The following is a 27,317-nucleotide window of genomic DNA, read 5'->3' as shown; positions in this document are numbered from 1 at the left end:
TTTTTTTTTTTTAAGAAGTCTACCATTTGAAAGTTTTTTATTTGTTGGAGAGGCAGAGAGAGGGAGACAGGCAGAGTGAGCTCCTATTTGCTGCTTCACTCCACAAATGCTCACATGGCTGGGGCTGACTGCAGCTGAAGCTGAGAACTCAATCCAGGTTTTCCACGTGGGTGCAGGGACCATCACCTGCTGCCTCTCAGGGTGTGCCTTAGCAGGAAGCTGGAATCAGGAGTGGAGCTGTATTGAAACCCAGGCACTTGGATGTGGGATGCAGGTGTCCCAACTGGCATCCTAACTGCTGGATCATACACCTGTCCTGAGCAGAGTCTCTGTTTAAATTTTTCAGTTATAGCAGTCACATAGAATGTAATCATTTTCCTGATGTCGGAATTTTATGGTATTTCCAAGTTTTTGCTTGGTCTTGATCTTGAAGGTTCATTTCAACTCCTAAGTTTGGTGATCATCAAAACTGACCCAGGAGCAGAATACATTTGGATTTGGAGGCGTGGAAGGAACAAACTGCCAATCAGGCAGCCTGAATTTCCAACTGCTCCTAGTGTGCAGCGTGGGACTGGGAGGTGGCATGGAGGGCAGACACAGAAGGCCTGGATTCTGAACTTGGTCCTCCATGTGACTGCCGGATGACTCTGGTGCCAGCCCTGAAGTTGTCTGGACTTTGGGGCTTTCATTTGAAAAGTGTGTGGCCCTCAAGGAATCAGGCAGGTGTAATAATGGCAAATGGTTGATGAATTATGAAGCACTGTATGTTTTAAGGTGACAGGGACACCTTTGCTCCCATTTGTGGAATACTCATGACATGCCAGGTACCTTGCTTGGCGCTTTGTTATCTTGTTTGCTGGTTACTCTGTGAAATAGCTGCTGCTCTTTTACAGCCAAAGGAAGTGATGCTTGGAGAGGTTCATGGCAGAGCCTAGAATGGTGTCCAGGATAGGGTCCTTTATGTCTTACCATGCCTCCTGTTATGGTGTAGATTTCTCTCAATGTCTCCTGATTCTCACTAAACCAATTCGTATAATTCATCCAGGATAATTTCTTGGATCAGTAAATTCTGTGTTTTTGTTTGACATCTTAGGCAAACTGGTGCCTGATTCCCAGATGCTAACCTTTTCATTGTGATAGGCATATTAGTGATAATAATAATGACCAAAACAGGGGCCAGTGCTGTGGTGTAGTAGGTTAAGGCTCTGTGTGTAATGCCAGCATCACATATGGGTGTTGGTTCAAGTCCTGGCTGCTCCACTTCTTTTTTTTTGACAGGCAGAATGGACAGTGAGAGAGAGACAGAGAGAAAGGTCTTCCTTTTGCCATTAGTTCACCCTCCAATGGCCGCTGCGGCTGGCGCACCGCGCTGATCTGAAGCCAGGAGCCAGGTGCTTATCCTGGTCTCCCATGTGGGTGCAGGGCCCAAGAACCTGGGCCATCCTCCACTGCCCTCCTGGGCCACAGCAGAGAGCTGGCCTGGAAGAGGGGCAACCGGGACAGAATCCGGCGCCCCGACCGGGACTCGAACCCAGTAGTGCCAGTGCTGCAGGCAGAGGATTAGCCTATTGAGCTGTGGTGCCGGCCTGCTCCACTTCTAATCTAGCGTCCTACTAATGGCCTGGGAAAGCAGCAGAAGATGGACCAAGGGCTTGGAGCCCTGCACCTGTGTGGGAGACCCGGAAGAAGTTCCTGGCTCCTGACTTTGGATCAGCCCAGTTCTGGTCATTGTGGCCATTTGGGGAGTGAACTAGTAGATGCATGACCTCTCTGTCTTTCCCTCTGTCTGTGACTCTGCCTCTCAAATAAATAAATCTTAGAAATGACAAAAAACAGTGGGTGCCACTTACTGAATACTTACTATGTGCCCAGGGTTTCTTTGTTAGTCTGATTTTTATAAGAAAGTGTGGTGTCTGCATTTAGCAGACTAAGAAAGTAAGGCTCAGAAGTTTGCACTTGGCACAGTGCCTCTGCCCCAGCACCTGTTTGGTATACAAGACATTTGGTGTGTGAACAAGTGAATAGATGACCTTGCCGAAGGTCATTCAGCTACTTTTAGAGCTGGACCTCATTCTAAAGCCAAAGCAGCTCTAACCTGTGTGCTTCATGCCTGCTAGGTAGCTCAGCTGTATGTCCCTCTTGGCTGTGGCTTGTTGGGTTGTCATTTGCGGTACAGGCATTCTTTTTTTTTTTAATTTATTTTTTTATTTTATCGGGTAGTCTTCACAGTCTCTGTTGTTCAAACATGGGCTCATCTCTCCCTCCATGTGTTCTCTCCTAGTGGCCTTGTTCCCACTTTACCAGATGACCTAGAGGGCGTCAGCCTCAATGCAGGCTTGGGGAATGGTGGTAAGTACACAGAGCCAGTATCTCCTGGGTAAGAGGGAGGGGAATGAGGCAGGCACAGTGAGGCACTGGGTTAAGACACCACTTGACATACCTGCATCCCATATTGGAGTGCCTGGGATTGAGCCCTGCCTCCATTTCCTATCCAGCTTCTGGCTAACACACCTGAGAGGCAACAGGTGATGGCCCAAGTAGTTGGGTTCCTGCCATCATGTGGGAGACTAGCTAGGGTGGCGTTCTGGGTCCCTGACTTTGGCCTGGCTCAGTCCAGCTATTGCAGGCATTGGGGAGTAAGCCAGTGGATACAAGATTGATCTCTCTCTTTCTCTCTCTCATTCTGCTTTTCAAAAAAAAAATAATAATAATAATAAGAGGAGTTGTCGCGCCCCCTCTTTGCGGAGGAACGACACTAAACCCTGCCTAGGCTTCATATCCGAGTCACGGCACCATTATGTCGCTCCCCCTCTTCATGGAGGAACGACACAGGACCCTGCACTGTTCTTTTGTCTGCTCGGCCCTCCCCGGGTTTGCTGCTGGTTCTTCCCGGGTTGGCTACCGTCCCTCCACCTCCGTGGAGGGGCGGGCCCCCTGCCACTTTCCCCACTTCCGCAGGGGAGTGGCACACCGCCAGCCGGCTCTCTCGGGGGCTGCACAGGTGTTCCTTCAGATAGATGTTCCCGGTGCATGTTGTCTCTCTCCTCCTTTATAGTCCTCTTCCACCAATCCCAACTCTGCTACCCACACGCCGAGTACGCTGCTCTCCTCCAATCAGGAGCAGGATCAGCTCCTGCAGGTCATCACTAAAGTTAGCGAGAGGCAGCTGCGTAGAAGTTGTTACTCCTCTCCCAGCGCCATATTGTGGGAGAGCAGATGCATAGAATAAGTCTTAATTCCAGTAACTTAGTCTAGTCCGAGTTGCTCCCCACAAGGAGTAGACTCTAGAATGTGAGTGCTTTGAGCCCTGGGACTGGGCTTTCCTAACTGGGGCCCAGAGCCTACCCTGGCCTGGTGCGCAGTAGGTGGTCGGTGTTTTATGTATGTGTTGACTTGCTCTCTGCTAGAGCTGATGTCCTTTAGGCCACCTTTCAGGAGTTGGGTTCTTGCTACCAACTCTGTAGGGATTCCGGCAGTGCTTGTGGAACAGAATGACCACGTGGAGGCGGGACACTGAACTGATGACTACATCTGGCACAGGGCTTCTGCTGGGCTCCACTGCTGAGTGGCCTTTGGTGTGCCAAGGCCTTCCAGGCAGCCTCCTGGATCCCACTTGGTGGCTGAGCCCCAGCATTCCTACCTGGGCTTGCCTTTTGGAGGCAAATAGCTGATTAGTCCACAGGAGATGGGCCAGGTCGATAAGCATGTGTCGTGTTTGAGCTGGGTCATGAGGAGACTGCAGTTTGGGTCTTGTGAAACATTCTTCCTAGATTTTATTTCTGAGAAAAGTGAATGCTTTCGTGGACGTCTCTGGGTAGTGCTTATAGCGTGCCTGTTGAAATACCTTAGTACTACCTTGACCTGTGCTTTTCTTGCTCCTCTAAAGCGAGCAGATGTGTGCAAAAAGTTGTTTTTATTTTTTGATTCTTTTTTATTGTATGAAAGGCAGAGAGAGAGAGAGAGAAAGTAAGCACAAGAGTGAGAGTGAGTGCTTCTACCAGCCGTTCACTCCTCAGATGCCTATATTGATGGAGGCAGGGCCAGGCCAAAGCTAACAGCAGTAAGCTCAATCAGGTCTCCCCCATGGGTGGCAGGGACTCGATTACTTAAGCCATCACCCGCCTCCCAGGGTGTGCATTAGCAAGAAGCTGGAATTGGAAGTGGACCTAGGTCCTGGAACCCAGGCTCTCAGGTGTGGACGCAGGTGTCCCAAGCAATGCCTTAACCACTGCGCCAAGTGTCCATCTGGAAGAATTTTTATTTCTGGAGAATACTTTAGCTTGGAGGCTACCCTTGGGTTCTCCTTCGGAACCTGTTGACTTTTACCTTAAGCACACAGTCCAATAAGCCTGGTTGTCCCTCTTCCTGGCCACAGGCAGCTAGAAGCAGTACATTGGAAGGCCTACCCCTTAATTCAGCTGTACCTCTGCTTCACATCAGAATTCCAGGCTAAGCGCTGGAATTCAGCCTTGAACGTGGATACCATCAAGCTAAAAGACAAACATTTAAACATAAGATCAGTGCTAGGGACAAGGAGGTTGGAGCCGCTGTGACAGAGGATGGGGGCAGGTTAACCCTGCTGTGGAGGAGGTGAGTTGACCACGAGTCTCCTAAGAAACTGATACTGGAGCGGAGACTTGAAGAATGAGTGTGACCTAAGCAGGAAATGGGAGGGGGTGAGCATCCCAGATGCAGGTGATGGCCTGGCCCATCTGAGGAACAGGAAAACATACCCGTGTGTGCTTGGTCTGGTGTGCGGGGCTCTTCACAGCCCTCCCTGCCCATTGCTGGGCCTCTTTCCTGCGGAGTGGTTTCTGAACACCGTGCCCACTGCCGGCTCTGTGCCTCTGCCGGTGTTTCTCCTGCCTTTTGTCCCTCTCATCTGCCTGCTGCCTCTGTAAGAGCACCACAAAGCTCATGGCCAACTTAGGTGCGCTTTCTTCTTGGAATATCATGCATTCTGCTGCGTTTCATTTGTTCCTGTTGGTTCCTTTTAAAATATCCAGAATCAGACCAGTTCTCACTGATTTGCACTGCTGCCACCCTGGCCCAAAACACCTGCTTCCTGGCCTTGATTTTCTAGTATTCTCCTCACTGGTCTCCTTGTTTCTCTCCAAAGTCTCTTCCATGTGTTCTCAGCAGGGCAGCCAGAGGGAGCCTGTGAAAGCTAAGTCTGACGATGTTACTCCTTGAGTGCCAGCGGCTCCTCAGGCCCTTGAAGAGCCTTCAGGACCATGCATAATCTGCCCCTCTGTGTCTCTGAGCTCCCTTTCTGCTCGGCCCAGCGACCCCTGGGCTCTTCCTCTGGCCCCCTGTGCATGCTGCTCCCTGGAGCTGGGGTACTGTACCCCCAGGCAACAGTCCCTTTCTCTTCAAGTCCCCAGATGTCACCTTCTTGGTGAGCCCCTGCCTGACCATCTTACTGTCCTCACGCCACCCCTGCTGTCCTGATGCGTTTTATTTTTCTCTGTAGCATTTACCTCCTGCTAACATATCACGTAATTACCCTATTATTTGCTTGCCATCTGTCTGCTCCCTTTGGAGTACAGGTTCCATTTGTTTTGTTTCCTGATGCAGTCACACGTAGAAAGGTGCCGAGCAGAAAGCAGCCTCCCAGTGCATCTCCTTAGGAAGAACGAAGTCTTTCATTTGCTCAACACCTACGCAGCGCCAGGTGCGCTGCACAGCTTGGTGACATGCGTTCACCTCTCGGTCTGGCCCACTGGGACAGGAAGCTCTGGGGTGCAGGATCACCGTTTCCTTCACCATTGTTTCACAGCAAACAGAATGGTGTTTGGTGCAGAGAGGGAGTGTAATGAATGTTTGTAGAGTGAAGGAGGCTGTGGAAAGCTTTTGGTACTGGAAATCTTTCCTGTCACTCAGAAGCAGGCCCAGCAGTTTCACGCCTGCGTAGACCTGCTTTCGGAGGTGAACTTCTATTGGAACTCAGCCACTTTGTGTAGGGATTGTCTGTGTTTGTGTTACAGCAGGGGTCTTGAGTCGTTGTGACGGATTTTGGGCTTTGCATATGGCCTGTGAAAGCTCAGCTATTTCTTGTCTGGCATTTTAAGGGTGAGGTTGCCAGGCCCTGCTGTCAGGTGAGTCAGGCGAGCTTTGTTTGCTTCACCAACATGTGAAGATGAGACCCTGTTCAGCAAAATGACTTTGTCACGGAGGAGGCACACGTGGGGACAGTCTGCTTTGCCACGTGCCCCGTGTGTTTTCTGGACTCGTCCCCATTCACACACGTTGGGGTGAGTTTAATTTGTGAATATTTGAAATATGAATGCCTTAGAGCTTTCCCTGGACTCAGAGCCGTAAATCACAACCGGCAGAAAGCCCCAGCAGGATACAGTGGGGAAGCTATTCTGTGTTTTTTCCTCTTCGGCGTGATCGGCCATCTGCGTGCCTTGACATTTTCCTATGTCTGTTTCAACTTTCCACAGTGCTTCCAAAGGTGCCAGAAGAAAAGGTGTCTCCCACCAGAGCACGGAACATGAAGGACTTTGAAAACGTAAGTGGAGTTGTGAGTGACTGTCCAGCAGGTCACGGCTGCTGCCTCTGTCCAGCCAGCCCCAGGAGAGAGCTGTGCTTCTTGAAGATCATCTAAGTTGAATGATGCCCGAGGCAGGACAAGGGCCACGTGTTGTGGGCACTCTCTGTTGTGGCCACTGTTGCTCACACACACAGTGAGCCCTGCTGTTCAAGGGCCAGTTGTGGGTTCTGACGACATCAGCAAGCTTCAGCTTTGGGGGCTTTGGTGCATTTCTGCTACCTGGTAGGTGCGGATCTACCATGGTGCACGGCTGAGGGAGCTCATGTTTGCCAAAGGCCTTGTGTAAGGCACATTTTTATCGGCCCCCATTTAATCCGTGCTGCAACTCTCGAAGTGTTTAGCATTATCACCATTTTACAGAGAGGAATCTTAAGGCTAGGAAAGACTCCATATAGTCATGTAGTAAAGTGTTAGAGGTGAGATTTAAATCCAGGTGTTTGATGATTCCAACGCCATTTTTCTTTGCACTGCGTTGTGCCCCCACCTTGCATTGCATAGGCTCTACCTTTGTTGCTGTTGAATAAAAATGTGAGTAGCCTGTGCCCAGAACCGTGTGTACTTGTCTGAGAATGGATTATCCCCTGACACATTTGCCTTCCACACTCTGTGTCTGCCAGCATTGTGTCTTTCATTTGTTAACAGAGGGGATTTGTTGTCAAGTCCCAGAAAAATAACGTCATTTTCCCAATTCCAGTTCTCCTTAACAAGTTACCTGTGCAGTGCGCTCATTCATCATGGGAAGAATTAGAGCCTTCTTCATTTGTAACCAAATGAAATCCATACTCTGCAGGACACGGGAGGTATTTATCACAGAGAAGACGGAGGACACAAGAGAAGGGCGCGCCACCATCCCGTCGCTGTCTCCCCAGTTGTCTTTACAGAGCAGAGTGGGGCTGTCTCTGAATTTAATTTAGAATACTCATTACTGCTAATAGTTATCTGCAAACCACCAGTGACCAATTGAAGAAATGACTTGTCAGATCTCTAATGGAAACAAGTAATTTCTGAGCTTTGAGTTGTTATAATTCCAGCTGAACAACTCGATCTGTGCTGTGAGGTCTGGGGCCTCAAACGAATGAGATTTGATTATTCCATATCGTGTATAATTAAAATACGCTCCACTATTAAATGGTTGTTCCTGTTTTATTATAAGAGTAATAATAGCTACTGTTTATTGAGCTGGGCACTTGAAGTGTTAAGCGCTTTATGTACATTACTTTAATATCGGAACAGCACTGTGAGATGAGGAGTTATTTCATTTTTGAAGGGCAGTTTTAAATTTTATTTCTAGATGAGAAAATTGAACAGAATATTAGAATTTTGGTTTCGCATTCTGGTGTGTGCTTTCTGAATCAGAAGGAATCCTGGAATTGAATCCCGCCTGCTTTATTCTTTGTAGGAGAAACTGGGAAACGTGGGGCACCCCTGGCCCTCAGTTTCTCCAGCTTGTAATAGAAGTGGGAAGACAGGCAGGCTGCCTCTAGGAGTGGTTTTGCAGCCTGGTTGCCCCAGGACCTTGGCTGGTAGAGCCAGACTGCATGTTTGTCTACTTCTGCTGGGTGAACTTGGATCAGTCACCATTTAACCTCCCTCTACTTCTGGGTTTTTTATTTTATTTTAAATTTATTTTTGGGGAAGAGTTACAGAGAGGGAGAGACAGAGAGCTCTTCCCTTTGCTGGTTCATTCCCTAAATGGCAGCTGGGGCTGGGCCAGGCCAAAAAGAAGGAGCCCAGGGCTTCTTCCTGGTCCCCACGTGGGTGCAAGGGCCCAAGCACTTGGGTCATCTTCCGCTGCTTTCGCAGGTGCATTAACAGAGAGCTGGATTGGAAGTGGAGCAGCTGGGTCTGGAACCAGTGCCCATATGGGATGCCAGTATTGCAGGTGGGAGCTTTACCTGCTATGCTACCAGCTCCTTCCTGGTCTTTTTTTTTTTTTGACAGGCAGAGTGGACAGTGAGAGAGAAAGACAGAGAGAAAGGTCTTCCTTTTGCCGTTGGTTCACCCTCCAATGGCCGCCTTGGCCGGCGCACCGCGCTGATCCAATGGCAGGATCCAGGAGCCGGGTGCTTTTCCTGGTCTCCCATGGGGTGCAGGGCCCAAGCACCTGGGCCATCCTCCACTGCACTCCCTGGCCACAGCAGAGGGCTGGCCTGGAAGAGGGGCAACCGGGACAGAATCCGGCACCCCGACCGGGACTAGAACCCGGTGTGCTGGCGCTGCTAGGCGGAGGATTAGCCTAGTGAGCCGCGGCGCCGGCTCCTTCCTGGTCTTTAAAATGGGCTACTTACTAGAGCTGTTAGGAAGATTATGGGAAGCAGGTGTGCCTAGCTCAGAGTACCTTCCCCGTGTAACTATTTCTCCTTGTTAGTGTTGTACTTGTTACTGTTTTTATTATGTTTTTGATCTTGCCATGCAATTCAAATTTCCCTTGCTCAGATGTGTTCTTGATGCCCTAAGTCCTGTTTTTCTTGAAGGTGAGGGAGAACCTGTGCCAATATGTTGTAGGATTTATATTTTTTCTTTATGACTGTGGTCCTTCGGCTGCTGTTAGGTTTTTATGGCATTAATATTTTTTATTGTAGCATTTTCAAGAGCAAATTCTGAGCTGAAATTGAAATGGCCGCACTGTTCTCAGTGTCTCCCTTTCAGGTCTTTAGAAGTCACTGGAATTTTTCATTTGGCCCAAGCTGTGAAGTGAGGTCTGTAGTGGTCTGAACCTTCTGTGGGATGATCACAGGAAGTGCCCTTGGCATCTGTAGCGAATTCTAGAAGCAGCGTGCATATCAAACAAGGGGCAGAGTCCTCAGGATTTGAAGGGAGAGCTCATGGTTCCTCCTGTGCTAGTCTCGGCTGACTGGGATCTGAGCATCAGGAGTTGCATTTAGCCAGGGTCTTGCCAGACATAACTCCCTCTGCTCAGAGTTCCTCCATTCAATAAAAACTTTCAAACACGTGCCCCCTTGCCAGGCTGTTCTCTAGGGGTTTGGAGTTTGCAGTGGGTTAAGAAGAGGTCAGTCTGTCTGTCTAGAGTCTCACAGTTTAATTGGGAAGAGATAGGAAGAGAATGCAGTGTGAGGTATGGACATGTGGGGCCAGGGAGTGGGAGCTCTGAACCTGACAGGAGGATTCAGGACGGCCCCCCCGGAGGAGGTGTTGCCTGAGTTGGGTCATCAGGAACAGGTGGGGTTGCCAAGGTGGACAGCCTGGAGAGTGTCCCCGGCATAAGGGCTCACATGCGTAATGCGGAGAGAGGTGTGACAGCATGTGCTGAGGTCAGGAAGCTGTATTCCCTTTGGCTGGAATGCGGCTCTGGAGGGGTCCTGAGGGGAGTGAGACTGTTGAAGCAAGCAGGGGTCAGATCCTGCAGGTTGTGCAGGTTCATAAATGTTGCTGCCTTGCTTGGTTTTAGCCTCCAAGATGAAAGAGAAGCAGTGATGAATTTTAATCTGGGGAGGGAAACGCCCCATGTTGTGCTTCCAGAAGATCACTCAGGCTGGCTTCTGCCGGGAGAGGATATGGCGGGGAGTGAGGCCGGTGGGCAGGGGCGAGAGGCAAAGCTGCTGCGGTGGTTTGAGCAGAGGGACAAAGGCAGAGCTGAGGGTGTGGAATAAGTCTGAATGTCAGATCTCTCCTACCCTTTACCTGATACTTGGTGACCCGGCTGCCTGCACAGGGCTGGGGACTTACTCAGGCTTTGAACCCAGGTCTTCTGGCCTGAGAGGCCTTTCTGTGGCCTGCCACCATGCTGTGCCTGTGACATGTGAAGACCATGTGCTTCCTCTGGGTCTCTAAACTGGTAACCCACATCTCTGTCCTCATTAACTGAGGGCATTGTCCCCTGTGTGGCCTGCTGTTTGTAAGCCAGACTGTCTTGTTGGTTGTTAGGTGATGTCGCAGGCCACAGGAGGCCAGGGAGGCAGTGTGTGTAATGGCTGGTGCATATCTCGGCAATTTCTTCTGAATACTAAAATCTTCCCTCTACACTTTTTTTTTTTTTTGAGTGAGCGTGGAAGACCCTGAATGGAGTATGGCGCATCCAGGCCAGGTGGCTGTCCTGATCAGGATGTGGAAGAGTTTGGCTCTGACTTGACAGGGAGTGCTGCGGATGGCTTTCCCTCTCTGTTAACACTGAAGGAGGGCAGTGCTCAGTGAACCATGATTTATATAATCTCTGACTGTGGAACAGTGCACCTTGTTCCCAATTTCTCCGTGTTAACACCAAAACTGGTGGCTGGCATGGTGGTGCAGTAGGTTAAGCTGCTGCCTGTGATGCTGGTATCCCATATGGGCGCCAGTGTGAGTCCTGGCTGCTCCAGTTCCGATCCAGCTCCATGCTAATGTGCCTGGGAAAGCAATGGATGATGGCCCAAGTGCTTGGGAGACTGGGATGGAGTTCAGCTTGGCCCAGCCCTGGCCAGTGCGGCCATTTGGGGAGTGAATCAGCAGATGGAACATCTCCTTTGTCCTCTCTCTCTCTCTCTCCCTCTCTCCCTCTCCCCCTCCCCCCTCCGCTCTCTGTAACTCTGCCTCTCAAATAAATCTTTTTTTTTTTTTAAAGAGATTTTATTTTATTTATTTGAGAGACAGAGTTAGAGAGAGGGAGAGACAGAGAGAAGGGTCTTCCATCCGCTGGTTCACTTCTCAAATGGCCACAACAGCGAGAGCTGAGTGGATCTGAAGCCAGGAGCCAGGAGCTTCTTCTGGGTCTCCTATGCGGGTGCAAGGGCCCAAGCACTTGGGCCATCTTCTACTACTGCTTTCCCAGGCCATAAGCAGAGAGCTGGATCAGAAGAGGAACAGCCAGGACATGAATCGGTGCCCATTTGGGATGCTGGTGCCACAGGCTGAGGCTTAGTCTACTATACCACAGTGCCGGCCTCTCAGATAAACAAATATTAAAAACCCACAGAGTTTTAATGAATATCTTTGTACATGCATCATTTTAGTTATATGATTTTTTTTAGGGTAAAATTCCTAGAAATGGAATTTTTACATGTCAGGGGTATTTATTTATTTATTTGAAAGAGTTACAGAGAGAGAGAAGAGGCAGAGAGAGAGAAAGAGAGAGAGAGAGAAATAAAGGTCTTCAGTCCTCTGGTTCCCTCCCCAGATGCTTCCTTTGGGTCTCCCACGTGGGTGCAGAGGCCCAAGCACTTGGGCCATCTTCTACTGCTTTCCCAGGCCATAGCAGAGAGCTGGATTGGAAGTGGAGTAGCCAGGACTCGAACCGGCACCCATATGGGATGCCAGCACTGCAGGTGGCAACTACCTGCTACACCACCCCGGCAGCCCCCAGAGTTTTAAGTATAAGTTTACATGCAACAAACAGCAGGTCCTATAAAGTAGGATCAGTTGAGGAATTGAGAAAACTAAAACTTAGTGTGGTTGAAGAAGTACCCCCACCCGAGTCCCACCTGAGTCTCTGTTCGTCCCTGTCCCTTGCTGCCGGTGCTGCATTTTTGTATTGAGGTCCTTATTCCTTCCTGTTGAAAAATCCTGGTCTCAGCTGAGGCAGTTGGTCACACTGGAGTGTTTTATCTGATTTGACTGGGAGACTGGCTCTGCAGTATTCGTGTTGTGAGGTGCTTGTTCTCAGAGAGCTGCTCCCTCACCTGTACCCTGGCCCTGTTTCTCCCATCCTGAAGCTCTGAGGAGCAGCACAGTGTGGGGATGCAACATGGACTTGACAGTGATGAGAGTAGGGTTTTAGGTTGGACCCTGCCACTTACTGACTGGCCTTGAGTGGGTCATGTCCATAACTCTTGTGTAAAGTGAGGCTACTGTGGTCTTTCATTCCTACTTGTTACGAATTTCATTCATACTTGTTAGGAGGATTTGATGAGCTGGGCTGTGGAAAGTACCCAGCATGATGCCTGGCACATAGTGGGTACTCAGTAAATGCTGTGTCCCCTTGAATCTGAAGAGTCTTTTCTACCACAGTGACTACCTCCGGATTTCTGCTCATCAGTTTTCAGCTTCTGCTGGTGTTTCTGTGATGTTTCTTTGACCTTGGAATGAAATCCTGAACTTCGGGGCTGGTACTGTGGTGCAGCAGGATAAAGCCCTGGCTAGCAGCACTGGCATCCCACGTGGGCGCTGTTTTGAGTCTCGGCTGCTCCACTTCCGATCCAGCTCCCTGCTAACGTGCCTGGGAAAGCAGTGGAAGATGGCCCAGTCCTTGGGCCCCTGCACCCACGTGGGAGACCCAGAAGAAGCTGTAAGCTCCTGGCTTTGGATCAGCTTAGCTCCTGCTGTTGCACCCATTTTGGTAGTAAACCAGTAGATGGAAGACACCCCACCCCACCCCGCGCCCCGTCTCTACCTCTCTCTCTAACTCTGACTTTCAAGTAAATAAAATAAATCTTAAAAACAAAAAAACCCGGAAATGTTTAAAAGAAAAACTAAGAAATCCTGAACTTCTTGCTGTGGCCTACGAGGCCCTCTGCTCCGTGTGCTTGGCAGCTCCCTGTCTCTCCGAGCTCAGCGTGTTCCTCTCTGCCTTGCACCCAGCCGTGCAGGCTGCTCTTTCTCCATTACACCCAGCTTTGCTGGTGTCAGGACCGTCACCCATGCTTCTCCCTCTGCCTGGGAAACTCTCGCTCCCTTCCTTGAATGGTAGGCGCTCGGGCCTTCTGCCTCAGCTTTAATGCAGCGTCATTAGAGAGGCTGTCCCTAACTCCTTTCCCTAACTCACTCTTCTCTCTTGGGAAGCGTTCAGCACCCTCTTTCCTACCACGGCATTTGCGACTGTCTTAACATGTGTCTCCTCTACTCATTGTCACTCAGCACTGGACTTAGCAAGATGGTAGGCACGTAACAGATATTTGTTGGTTGTGTGAGTGTGTGACCTTTTTGAGATACTAACCCTGACAATTTATTTGCTTTATCTCAGGGGGTGTTGAGGATTCAGTAACGTGCTAGGGCAGTGCCTGGTCTACCAGGTCTTTAGCAAATGGGAGGGTTGCTGTGATGGTTGTTAATAAAGGGGCAGCAGACAGCTGCTCACAAGGGTGGGGCTGTGCAGAGCCAGAGTCTTGGGAGAGCAAGCAGTGAGGAGGGCAGGTGAGGCCGAGGGTGGGAGCGCAAGGCCGGAGAGTGGGAAGTGGGGTGCGGGGCCGTGGAAGTGGTTGAGGACCAGGTGAGTGCTGCGATTTCTCCCGGTGGAGATCCCTGCACTTCAGGCCTTGGTGCAGAGCACTTGGAGTCAAGTTTAGCTTATGGCTGGTGGCGCTGTCTGGTCAGTGTTAAAAGTACAGGGCTTCATTTGTGAAGTAGGAGGGCTTCTCACTCAGTGAGTGAACCCTCTGCGTTCCCATACCTCTGCATGTCCTGTCCGTGCCCTCCAAAAGCCTGGCCAGATGGCTGGCTGGGCAGTGTAAATTTTTACAATCTTTTTGAAAGCCATTTGGAAAGAGATTTTGATAGTCATAAAAATGAAATTGCTCTTGAGCCCAGTAATCCATTTTGGGCAGATTTATCCTAGGGAAACAGCCCAATGGCAGGAAGAAGCTCCACTCATGAAGGTATTTGTTGCCACACTGAGTGTAATTGTGACAAATGGGGAACAAGGGAAATTATGTTTTACATCAGTTACCTCTGACTTCTTGCAGCGAGCTTGTGTTGAAGGCATTCCACCAGTGAAGAAGCTGAGGCTGGGGGAGATTAAGTGACTCGCCCACGAGCTGATGTGTTCGGGAGCCTGGAGGAAGGCACATTCAAGCCTGAGCTCCCTGGGTGGGAAGCTTGTGCCCGTTCCACTGCAGCGCCCCGAGTGCAGGAATGCTCAGTAGAGAGATGGTCAGATAATTGGCCGGGACGCAGTTCAGTGGAATTCAGTGATAATGATGTGTAATTTTGCAACAACATGAAAAAATACGTAAGATTTAATATTAAGTGAAAGCCATGGAATTTAACTCACTTCAAATTATGCAAAAAAATCACCCACTTATATTCATGCACAGAAGCTAAAAAAGAGTTTAAAAGAGTTGATTTCATAAGGTGGCTGCATTCCAAGTGTTTGGGGTTTGGTTTTAGAATTCTGTTACTGCTGCAGTATTGTTTGCTAATGAGTAGATATTTCCCCAGTAAGAGTTTTCTTGGTGATTTGAAGACACCAGGGAGAGTCCTGGCATCAGAAACGGATTCCGAAGGGTCCCACTCCCCTTCCTGCCTCACTTAGTGGCTGCTGGCAGAATTCTCTTACGTGCAGTGTTGTTTGCCAGACAGCAACTGTGGGTAGCAAGAGTTCATGCCTTTTGCTATGTCTCAGTGATTCTAACAGTTTTTCTACTTTGAAAGAGGCTAAAAAAAAAAACTAGTGGTGGCCCAAAGATCTGCTTATGGAGGGCTTGAGTGAGAAACGGATTCCTTTTTGAAGGACTTTTTAAAGCCATCCTGTGCTTACTGCGTGCCAGGTGCCAGGCCCTGCCAGGTGCGCCGGCTCATCCAGTTGTCACAACACTCCTGTGCTGTCACTGATTTTATCCTCATTTTACAGATATGCCAGCTGGTGGCCCAAGGCTGTTAAATAATTCTCCCAAGGTCACACGACTCTCAAGCCTGGGGTGTGTAGTGGGCTTCACTGACCCCAGAGCCCGTGCTCTCAGCCCCTGAGGTCCCGGAGAGAAGGGTGGTCTGGGCAGACGGGCTTCGGCGGCTCCTGCAGCCACTGATCACTTTGCTCTGATTTCAGTTGAGTGGGCCAGTGGGAGTTGCACTGGTGCTTTTTTTATGTTGTTGTTTTGGTTTTCCGTCCCCTCTAGTGGCCAGGCAAGGCTGCTGATGGGGTGTGGGGGTCGGAGAAAGCCAGAGGGATTGGCCAGGGCTCTTGCCAGATCTTTCCTGTGCTGAGAGCAGCCCTGTCCAGCTTCAGAGAGCACCACCCCATGGTCATGGTGGGCTCTTCCCACTTCAGATGGCTACAGTTCCACAGTGACGCTTGGCTGCCCAGGACCAAACTGCAGAGGGTACAGCCCTGCGTGAGTGCTTCTGCCCGTGACGGTTCTAAGTCATGTTGAGGGAGTTTTATATTTTAGGCTGTTTATTCCCAGTGTATGATAGGTTGTTTTTAGTTCTTCCACTTCAAGTTTTATGTGTGTGTGTTTTCCCTTGAGCTTGTTTTTCTTATAGGGAAAAGTACATACAAGAAAAACACTCATTAAAGTAGATTGAATTCTGAGGTCCTGAGTTGTCTCAGCCCACCCCTGGCCATTGTGATCACTTGGGGAGTGAAGCAGTGGATGGAAGATCTGTTTCTCTGTGTTTCTCTTTTAAGTAAATAATATTTATATATTTATTTAAAATGCCTTTTAAATAAATAATAATTAAAAATTAAAGAAGAGCTGTGTGTTAGAGAGTGACTTGGTGGGGGGTTCTTAGAGTTGGGGACCACATTATGCTGGGTTAGGGAATCCTACATGACTTTTGGTGGCCTGGTGACCAAGCTGAGGTGGAAGGGATGAGACACAGCTACTCTGGCAAGTGCCCTGGGGGAAATTTGCAGGCAGACAAGGGGTTAGAACCAGAAAGAGGCCAGTGAGGCTGGTACGTTGTAGACCATGGAGAAGAAGATCCCTGATGAGGCTGGGAGTGGTGGCAGGGGCCAGGTCCAATAGCACTTCGTGGCTGTGGGCGGGAGTTTGTAGTCTGAGAATGATGGGAAAAAAGTATTGGGGTGCTTAGGCAGGGGAGTGATGTGAAACAGATTTGTCTGACTCTGAAGCTCACGGGGCTCCCATTAAATCTCAGTGCCTCACAGTCTTCAACGCATCTGCCCTTCTAGCCAGCACTGGCTCTTTTGTAACTGTTTTTGTGTTTCAGGCTAGAACATATGGGACCCATACAGCTCCCAGGCTCTCAGACATGGGTTGGGTGCAAAGACGAGTGACCAGTTGATATGGCACAGTGGGGTCACTGGAGGGGTAAGGAAAGTAGAGGGAGGGTGGGGGCACTTATAAGGGGTCCTTAGGCCAGCTCTATGTGGCCACTCAGAGGAAACTTTGTTAGGGAAGTGATGAGAACCAGAGAAGTGGCCTTTGTGGAAAAGATGGTGCTTGTATTTCATTTTATTCATTTGGGCCTGTTTGGCGTTTGCCTGACCTTCTGAAGGCATATTTGCTTTTCGCTTTATTTTTCTTAAAAAGCTTCTTTATCTATAAATAGGACAAATGTTCTTTCAAAGGTTGCTAAGAATTTTAGCATTGTCTACAATGTGAACATTCTAAGCAACCTCCATAAATATTTTATTGGTCGCTGAGTAATAGAATAAGGTTTCTCTTTATAGGAAGCATCTGGCAGGGTGAACTTTTTGTTTGAAAGAATGTTTTATGTGCTGTTTCCTTAAAATATTTAAAAGGCGGCTTTAATGAACCTACCAATTGTTTCTTGTTAGCCACCAAATTGAAACCTTAAGTATTAACAAGAGAGCTAAGGCAGACAGTTCGAAAATATACTCAGTGCGGAATAGGCCTGTCATTTTCTTGTATTCAGTTCTGAAAGTGTGTTTATTAAAAAGAAATTATATGCTGTTAAATTATTTTTTAAGTGTTGAACAGAATAATCAATGAGAATGCATTAGCATCCGGGTGTAGCTATTCATATTTTGCTATCTTCCATTTTAGTTTTTAAAATCAACTTTATTGAGGCATAATTTACATAAAATTAAATTCACTCCTTTTAATTGTTGGATAAATTTTGACAAATGTTTACTCCCTTAGAATGACTGTCAGCCACAAGTATATGATGTTTAAAATACAAGTGTGCAGTTCTAGGTTCATGTAACCATCATCACGACCAGAATGTACCACAAGATTCCCCTGTGTTGCCTCTTTGTGGTCAACCCTTCTCTTTGCCTCAAACCTCTGGCAGCTGCTGCACTGTTTTCCATGCCTGTAATTTTGCTTTTCCCGGAATGTCATAGAAATGGAATCATAGAGTCATGTGCTCTTGCGCTCTCCTCTCAGTATAGTGTCTGCATTCATTCATGTCGTGTGTGTCCCAGTTGCTGGGTGCTGCCCATCATGTGGATGTGCGCTCTTTATCCATTCTCCCTTGGGCTAGTCTGAGTTGCTCAGCTTATATGCAGAGAGTCGCATGCATTATTCCCTTGCCCTTTGAGTTGTCACGGGATCTTTACTGATAGACCCTCTTTTATTCTTAGACTGGTAGTTTGTGTTTGTTTTTCTTTGCCAGTCTTGCCAGAGGTATATCAATTTCATTGATCATTTGAAAGAACCAACTTTTAAAATTGATTTTTCTCTTTTCTATTTCATTGATTTCTACCCTTATGTTTTTTATATCCCTCGTTCTCCTTGTTTTGGATTTATTTTGCTCTTCTGGTTTCTTGAGATGGAATCTTAGATGGTTGATTTGAGACCTTTCTTCTTTTGCAAACCATTTGTTAGTATAAATTTCCCCCTAGGCATTGACTTAACTGCATCCTGCAGATTTAGATTTATTGTATTTTCAATCTCGTTTAATTCAAAATGTCTCCTAATTTCCCTTGAAACTTCCTCTTTGTTTAGAAATGTGTTATTTCATGTCAGCATATTTGGGGATTTTCAGTTTTCTTTCTGTTACTGATTTTTGGATTAGTTCTACAATGGCTGGAGAACATAGTGTGGTCTTAGTTCCTCTGGATTTGTTAAGGTTTGTTTTATGACCCAGGATATCTTGGTGAATGTTCCTTGCTGACTTGAGTTATTGGGTAGAGCGTTGTGTGGCTGTAAATTAGGCCCTGTTGCTTGATGGTGTTGTTCAGTCCTTCTGTTTTCTTGTTGATTTTGGTCTACTTTTTCTGTAGACTAAGGAGAGAGGAGTGTTGATGTCTCCAACTATTATTGTAGACTTGCACATTTCTCCTTTTAGTTCTGTCAGCTTTTACTTTAGGAGTCTGAAGATATAATTTTAGGTGTATATACACATTAGGTTTGTTATGTTATTTTCATCACTATGTGCTATTTTTCTTTATCCCTGATTTTTTTTTTTTTTGCTCTAGAGCTTATAGTTTCTGGTATTAATAGCCCCTAGCTTTCTTTTAACTAGTGTTTACATGGTATATCTTTTTCTATTCTTTTACTCTTATCGAACCTCTTATATTTAAAGTGAGTTTCTTATATGTAGCATTTAGTTGTTTTTTATTTTTTAAACTTTTTAAAAAAGATTTATTCATTTATTTGAAAGTCAGAGTTAGAGAAGGAGAGGCAGAGAGAGAGACAGAGATCGATCGATCGATTGATCGATCTTCTATCTGCTGGTTCACTCCCCAATTGGCCACAACAGCTGGAGCTGCACCGATCTGAAGCCAGGAGCCAGGAGCTTCTTCTGGGTCTCCCATGAGGGTGCAGGGTCCCAAGGACTTGGCCATCTTCTACTGCATTCCCAGGCCATATTAGAGAGCTGGATTGAGCAGCCAGGACTCGAACCAGTGCCCATAAAGGATGCCAGCACTAGAGGTGGTGGCTTTACCCACTATGCCACAGCGCCAGCCCCTAAACTTTTTAAAAAAGATTTTATTTATTTATTTGAGAGATGAAGTTACAGACAGAGAGAGGAATCTTCCATCCACTGTTTCATTCCCCAAATGGCTTAAATGGCTGGAGCTAGGCTAATCTGAAGCCAGGAGCCAGGAGCTTCTTCCAGATCTCCCACATGGGTGCAGAGGCCCAAGCACTTGGACTATCTTCTACTGCTTTCCCAGGCCATAAACAGAGATCTGGATCAGAAGAGGAGCAGCCAGGACATGAACTGGTATCCATATGGGATGCTGGCACCACAGGCAGAGGCTTAGCCTACTATGCCACAGCACCAGATCTATAGTTGGCTTTTTAAAAATTCTTTGTATTTTGTGTATTTTTCCATTTACATTTAACGTATATCAAAGCGTTTGATTTAGACCCACCATTTTCTTACTTATTTTCTATTTTTTCTTCCGCTTTCCATTCTTCTCCTTCCCCTTTCAAACCTCTCTTGGATTATTTGAATTATTTTAATAAATTTATTTGTTTTTGAGCATATCTCTTTGTATAGGTTATTTTAAAAAATATGAAAAGCATTTTGTGATTGCTTTAGAGATTATTGTAGGTATGTGTTTAACTTTTTACTTCACCATAAGTAAAATATAAAAATGTTACCATCGGTATCTTTAAATATGCATGTTATCAATGTAGATTAAAACTTGACCAGGCTGTGTTACAACTTTGCTTTCAACTGTGATCCCTGTTTTAAAGAATTGTGGATTTTTCAGTTGAATTGCTCGTCTAGTGATCTCAATGTTTACCGTGAGGTTTTCTCTTCCTTCATTTCCGAAGTTTCACGTTTCCCTCTGGTATCATTTCCCTTTGGTTTCTGGAGCTTCCTTTATCATTTCTTTGAGAGAGGGTCTGTTGGCATGAGTTCATTTACTTCCCCTTTATTTGAGAGTGTCTGTATTTTACTTTCGTTCCTCAAGAATGACTTTAGTGGATACAGACTTCTAGTGCAGCAGTTTCTTTCGGCAGTTAATGATTATGTTTCACTTCTTCTGGCCTCTGTAATTTTCCTTGTTTGTTTGTTTGTAATTATTTGTTTATTTACTTATTTGAGAGGCAGAGAAAGAGTGAGAGCTCCCATTTGCTGGTTCAGTCCCCATATGCCCTCAGTGGCTAGGGCCAGGCTGAGGCTAAAGTCAGGAGCTGGAACTCAGTCTAGTTCTTCCATGTGGGTGGCAGGAATCCGACCGTGTGAGCATCATCTTCTACCTCCAGGATGTGCGTTCAGCAGAGAACTAGAAATAGGAGCAGAGCCGGGGCTTGGACCCAGGCATGGAGGATGCGGGTGTCCAGCTGGCATCCTAACCACTGTACCAAGTGCCTGCCCTTACTGCTTTCTCTTTAAGTTCACTCCATGTTTTGAGCTTATCTAGTCTACTTGTACTTTTCAGTTTTAAAATTTCTGTGTGTGTTTTTATATTTTTTGTTTCTTTGCTGGAATTTTCTATCTTCTCATTCATTTTTTTAAAAAGATTTATTTATTTATTTGAAATGCAGAGCAGCCGGGCCTGGAACTGGCACCCATACGGGATGCTGGCACTGCAGGCTGCAGCTTTACCTGCTACATCACAACGCTGGCTCCTGTTCCTACTCATTTGAAGACTGGCCATCCTTAAGTCTTGCAGCATAGTTGTATGTATTGCAGACATCTTGATCACTCAATTTTTCATCCTGTTACAGTTGAGTCAATTTATTTCCTTTCATAAGAACCTTTAAGATTAGTTCTATTATCTTTTTTTTTTTTTTTTTTTTTTTTTAAGTAGCAGAAGAAACAGCCTCAAAGAGGTAGCAGTTCTAGGATTGCACTTGAGAGAAAGTGTTAAAATCAAACTTACTGTTGTTTCTGAGGTCTCTGGTCTTTCTGTCTTACCACTGAAGACTGAGCTTGCCTGGTGGTGACTTTGAGAACGGAAAGGGAATGACAGATACATGACACACCGTGTCTTCACAATTCAAATAGCCTTAAAGGACGCATTCCTCAATTACTACTTTAAATTTATTTTATCTTTTTATTAGAAGATTTATACGGTGCAGATTTCAGAAGGGAAAGCAGGTATGCCGCATACTTTCTGAGGCATACCGTGACACCAAGCACGTGAGCATGTGTTCCTAGGCCCTGCCCTCTCTGAACTATCAATATTTATTATGGTCATCACTCAGTGCAGTGGATCCCCGAAGCTTATTCTTTCCAGCTGAAACTTTGGACCCTTTGTCCAGCATCGCCCGTTTTTCCACCCTTTCCCCCTCCCTTGCCCTTTGCTAGGATGATAACCAGCCTTAGATAATGTTCTGAACCACAGTGTTTTAATTTAACAGTTCCTCTTAGAGATAATTTCCTATGAGTACACAAAATGGTCTCTTTTTTTTTTATGAGTCCAAGATATTTCATTGAGTGGGCAGGCATACTCTGTGGACCAGTTGACTTTTAAGAATTTAAATTAAACATGGACTGTTTGATTTTAAAAGCTCTTAAAATTGGCATATACCGTACACAAAAAAATCATGTGTGAATGCTCTAATGAATTTAATAAGAAAGAATGAACTCCGGAGCTTTGACCAGGAACAAGACGTGGAACATTTCGTGGCTCCTCCCAAACACTGTCCACTTTCCCTCCCCAGGGTAACCATCGCCTGGACTCATTTAAGGTCCTCCCTAGACTGTGCCTCTGTCATTCTCTTTGCAGTGGTGCTGAGGAGGGGCAGTCGTCTTTTCACAAGGCAGAGACTCAAAGATATGTGAAGCAGAGAGAACTTGTGGGGGATGGTGGTAGGATTTTGAAAAACATTGAGCTTTTGAAACATGTGTTAGGAGAGTGCTTTAGTGTGTAGGCAGCGTCTGTTCGTGGTGTTAGGTTATCCTGCTCAGAAAAGCTTGCTTGATGAAGCCAAACAAAACACTGGGTATTTTCCATAGGCCCGAGGGCAGAGTCTGGTCCCTGGAGTCAGGCAGCAAGACAGGAATCTTGGGTCTCTACCCTGGGTGTAGCGGTGTTGTTCTAGGGACCCAGATGTATAGGTTCATGATCTAGCTCAGTGCTTGGTTATGTAGTCGGTTCCCAGTAATTGTCAGTTCTCTAATATGCCTGTTACCCATCCACTTTTTTATTTTCACAAATTTGAAACCTGTGGAAACGTTGCAAAACAGTACAACAAACATCCATGCACTCTTCTTCTAGATTCTCCAACTCATATTTTTCTACATTAGCTTGTCTCTGTTCCCCTCCCTCCCCACTCATTACGGTCATTGCATTTATCCTAACAGAGCACCCTTAAGTTCTTCAGCATGTCACAATTGCAGTGTTGTAATCTAATATAACTTTGTTATTCAAATTTTCCCCAATTGTCATGGAGAATTATTATTATTTTTTATTTGAGATTCCATTGCACTTAGTGGTCAGGCCTCTTTAACCTCCATTTAGTTGACTATTTTTGCCTTAAGATTTTCATTAAGATTTTTGAATAGTTCAGGCCTTGTTGTGGTGTGGAATGCCTTTCAATCTAAATTTGTCTGATTGAGTCCTCTTGACCAGCCACAGGCTAACAGTTGTGGACAGCAGCTCTTCAGGTGGAGTGGTTTCCCCTGCAGGATCTATGTCAGATTACTTTCAGGAAGCCCTTGGCGTCACTCTCTTCCGTCAGTGGGGATAACAGTGTATTCTCATGATGACTGTGGTATTTGCAAGTTCTCCACATTGTAAAGGTGCCTTTTCCTTTGTAATTAGGAAGCTGTGGTGTGATATCTTGCAGCCGTGAACAGAGGTTCTCCCGTGGTTTTCATGTAATGCTGTCAGTATTGATGAGTCTTGCTCAGATAGTTGTGATGCAGAGACTGTGGAATGGGGATTTTCTTTTCCATTACTCTTCTAGGTTTATTAACTTTATTTTTAAATTTTTGGTAAAGCAGCAATTTTCCTCTTCCTTTCCTTTTCTTTCTTTACTTGGTCACTTGCTATCAGTGTGAACTCGTGGGTTCTTTCTTTGTTCATTATTCATTCCTGTCGTCTTTCATTTTGATGCTGAAATTGTCCCGAGTCTGGTGAGTGAGACAGTAACTGCTTGATTCTTCTGGAGTGGTGCAGTTGTGGCAAAGGTAAGTGTCCTGCAGGGTTGAACACCTGAATCCATCTGGTGTCCTGGGAAGCTGCGGGCATTCATCTAGGTCCTGCCTGTTGGACCCTCTACTTTGTTGTTGTTGTTGTTGTTGTTCACTTAAACGTCACTTCTGTGCTTGTTTTCCAGCAAATCACTGAATTGAAGAAAGAAAACTTTAACCTAAAACTCCGCATCTATTTCCTTGAGGAAAGAATGCAGCAAGCATTTGATGGCCCCACGGAGCACATCTACAAAACTGTGAGTAGCCCACTTGTCACTGCTGCCCCTGTGTCTTTTCCTATAGACGTCCCAAGCAGAAATTTGATTAGTATTTGTTCTCAGATTTAGTGCGATTGGTTAGACCTGCTTTCACTTAGTTTGTACAATGAGGAGCATAAGGATACAAGGATGACCTTAATACTAAGCCAGGAGGTACATGATTGACTTTTTAAATAAAGATTTATTTACTTATTTATTTTATTTTTTTTTTTGACAGGCAGAGTTAGAGAGAGAGAGAGAGACAGAGTGAAAGGTCTTCCTTCCGTTGGTTCACCCCCTAAATGGCCGCCATGGCTGGCATGCTGCGCTGATCCAAAGCCAGGAGCCAGGCGCTTTCTCCTGGTCTCCCACGTGGGTGCAGGGCCCAAGGACTTGGGCCATCCTCCACTGCCTTCCCAGGCCACAGCAGAGAGCTGGAATGGAATTGGAGCAACCGGGACAGAACTGGCGCCCCAACTGGGACTAGAACCCGGGGAGCCGGTGCTGCAGGCAGAGGATTAGCCTAGTGAGCCATATAAAGATTTATTTACTTCTTTGAAAGGTAGAGTTACAGAGAGGCAGAGGCAGAGGCAGAGAGAGAGAGAGAGAGAGAGAGAGAGAGAAAGGTCTTAGATATGCTGGTTCACTCCCCAGATGGCCACAACGGCTAGAGCTGTGCCGATCTGAAGCCAAGAGCTTCCTTCAGGTCTCCCACATTGGTGCAGGGGCCCAAGGACTTCTACTGCTTTCCCAGGCCATAGCAGAGAGTTGGATCAGAAGTGGAGCAGCTGGGACTCAAACTGGCGCCTATATGGGGCCACATGATTAACTTTTAAAGAAGTCTTTTATGCTCTTGAAATTCAGAATTCTGATCTGCTGTCCCAATTGCCTTTGAATAATTATTTAGAAACAGGCAGTGGGATGGCTTTGGAACTGAATCCTACTGTTACCAACCAACTCCTGTAACTTTAGGCAGGTCGCTCTGCTCTCTGAGCTGGCTTGCAGAGTGAGAATCCCTGTGTCACAGGGTTATTTGTGTGGATTAAAATGAGATGACAGATGAAAAGCTGCACACACAGTGAACGCATGACAATTATCATCATTGTCTTGTCGAGGCTTCTGTGGCAGCCCAGTGTTAGGACTGTCAGTTTGCCTGTGATCTAACTCTTTTGTATTCCTGTGTGCTTGCTTATGACTGTCAGAAAAAGAGTCTGTTCCCATTTGAAGTCTTGACCTGGAGGTCTTTGTCTGAAAACAAACCTTGGTTCTGAAAGTTGAAAACAGAACTTGGCTTTCTTGAAAAGACATGAGTACAAACAATATCTCAGTGCCCATTTCGTGGCTTTTTTCTGGTAGATTAGCCCCTGGCCTGGGAATTTTTCCACTTTTTTCTCCTCTGAAGTTTGTACCAGTGGAAACTTTTGAAGGAGGAAAAAGAACTCTCCCTGAGTTTCAGCACTTGGGCGTAAATGAACTTGTCTTGACGAGGGATCGGACTGTACTTCTGAGCCTTTGCAAGAACCGAAAAGTCCCTGTGTCCCCGAGGACACAGTTGTTTGGTTCTGCGTGGGGTGGACAGGCCATGAGGATGCCCGTTTTCCTGGAAAGGGAGTGCTGAAACAGTCCCAGTTCACGGGAAACCCTTTTCTGTGTAACATGTGTCCATGCATCTGAGACCATCCCACGTAGCCAGTGCGTGCTCATGCTCTCACTCCTCCATTCCACAGACACTTCCCAAGAGCTTGTGACGTTACCTTATTCTACTTTTTGGCCCTGTGCATTGGGGACGCCCCCGTTCTTCCAGGGGAAGAAGCCGAGGCGGGGGATCTTAGCTTCTCTAATGTCTGTAGCTGCTCTGCGGGGCGGGTGTCGAGCCCGGCTCTGCTGCCTGCGCACTGCACCGTTCCAGCTGCTTCTTCCCCTTGTCTGATTAGATGGCCCGAGTTAGTCCCCCCCACCTGCTTTTTCCCCCCCAGTTTAAGTTTTTGGGTAAGTACACATGGCTCAGAATTCAAAACACATAATAGGTTTACACTGAAAAAGACTTTCTTCCACCCTTGTCTCCTGGTCCCCTAGATCTAACCAATGTTATCCATTCCTCACACGAAGGAATTCTATGTACATGCAAGTGTGTATAAGTGTATGTGTGTAAATGCCCTTCTTACAGAAACATAAGCATGTTTTGTTCTCTACCTTGCTTTATTTGCTTAAAAACATCTTCCCTTAATAGTCGTTTAAGAACTTCCTCACTCTTCTTTATAGCTTCATGGTATTCCGTCCTGTACTTAGAAGGCATCCTGACTTCTGGTTCAGGAATTGCTGGAATATAAAATATATACTTATATATAATACAGTTTATATATGTTTTTATAAATTGAGATACTGTCCTTGAGAAAAATAGTCTAACGGACATGCTCTCCTCCTGGGAAAGGGCAGAGGCAGAATTTGAACCACGTCTTCCCGGTCCCACGATGCTTCCATTTTGGCTGCATTTCTCAACCTGAAGGATGGGCTGCACCAACACGACGTGGCATGTGTTTGGAGTGGAATATAAAATAGACAGGTTATGAAAAGAGGAGAGAGATTTTGGAGAAAACTTGGATTTACAGTGATTTTCTTGCAAGCTATGCACCTAGCCCTCCTGTCTGTACTCCATGTATTCATCTAATATTCCATCTGGGGGATGTTTGTGGATAAGTGTGAGCAACCCACCACCGCTCTGTTGTCTCCTGTTGTGTTCCATCTGCCAAAGACTCTGTTTTTGGATTCTCACGTTGAGTTGCAAGCCCAAGGCTGTGAGTGACTCCCTTTGTTCCAGTGGGTGAGGAGAACACTGGTCTCCCTGCAGACAGCTTGCCCTGTGTGATTGTGGCTTTTTTGTGAGCACCCCAAAATCTTACATTGAAATGAGATGGGTAGTGATGTGGCCTCCTATTTTTCTACCCATATGTTTTATTTTTTTAAGCTGTAACACGCTCCTACTGCTACAACCACCACATGCGTGATTGTAAACAACCAGAAATAATTGCTTTGGAATGGTGAAAGCAAACTGCAGAACTGCTTGTAAATTTGCCTGGTGGAAGGCAAACACTTTTTAAATCAGCCTCACTTGTGTGACATTTACGCCTTGATATTTGAATGCTCTGGCTGTTAGAGGCTTGGAACATTTACATAATTGTTCCAAGTCTCCAGAAATCCAGGGCTTTCTTTCGAGACCACCAGTGCTTAATAATCCCCTTTTCTCTGTGCCCCGAGGCTAGTGAGGTTTTTGAATCTGACATCTGCCCGTTACAGGCATCGCCTAGTTAGCCTGTGCTGCAGGCACTTTCCCCGCTGCCATGAGGCACAGATCCTGTGTTTTAAGCTCTTTCTTTTCCTTCCTCCTCTCACCTGGAAGAACATTGAGCTCAAGGTGGAAGTGGAGAGTCTGAAGCGGGAGCTCCAGGAGAGAGAGCGGCTGCTCATCAAAGCCTCGTGAGTACCCGTCATCCTGCCCAAAGCTTACAGATTGCCGGGGCTTCCGGTGCTGGCTGCCTGCTTGGTCAGAACAGGACCCAGGGCTTTCCTGAGCCGCTTGCTTTCCAGCGGGGCTCTGAGGCCCCCAGGGAGGGTTTTGTTTCTATTTAATTTCCAGCTTTTACAGCACGAAAGACTTAGGGGAAATGAGCTGGATTGGATCCCAAGTGTCCCGCAGTGTGAATCGTCACAAAGCCAACTGTGGAGCCACCTCCAGACCCGGGTGCAGAGCCTTCCCAGCTCCCGGAAGTCCCCTGTGGCCTCCAGAACTTACCTTTCTCGCCAGAGATACTGGGCACTGTTTGGATCCATGTCCCAGCAAGTCCTGAGTTCTGCCAGTTTCTGAACTTTTAAATGAAATTTCCAAT

The 27,317-nt window shown here is 46.8% G+C and overlaps 1 protein-coding gene across 3 annotated transcripts in view; it reads left to right on the top strand.

The window, feature by feature from the left end:
* Positions 1-27,317, top strand: part of CDK5RAP2 (CDK5 regulatory subunit associated protein 2) — a 208,362-nt gene that overhangs the window by 14,526 nt on the left and 166,519 nt on the right. For 2 of the 3 annotated variants that reach the window (XM_017350098.4, XM_089301654.1), the window contains exons 2-5: positions 2,282-2,349; positions 6,447-6,514; positions 23,323-23,433; positions 26,831-26,907. In XM_017350098.4, the coding sequence (XP_017205587.4) occupies positions 2,282-2,349; positions 6,447-6,514; positions 23,323-23,433; positions 26,831-26,907 (324 nt within the window). Of the gene's footprint in view, positions 1-2,281; positions 2,350-4,375; positions 4,591-6,446; positions 6,515-23,322; positions 23,434-26,830; positions 26,908-27,317 lie in introns of those variants that run through there. The other variant, XM_089301655.1, reaches the window with a different exon arrangement.

Source organism: Oryctolagus cuniculus, chromosome 1 (genome assembly GCF_051225735.1).
Source record: "Oryctolagus cuniculus isolate XC-2025 breed Fujian yellow rabbit chromosome 1, ASM5122573v1, whole genome shotgun sequence".
In the NCBI taxonomy this organism is placed as follows: Eukaryota; Metazoa; Chordata; class Mammalia; order Lagomorpha; family Leporidae; genus Oryctolagus; species Oryctolagus cuniculus.
Note: the sequence above shows the minus strand (reverse complement) of the source record. Positions and strands in the feature narration are given on the sequence as shown.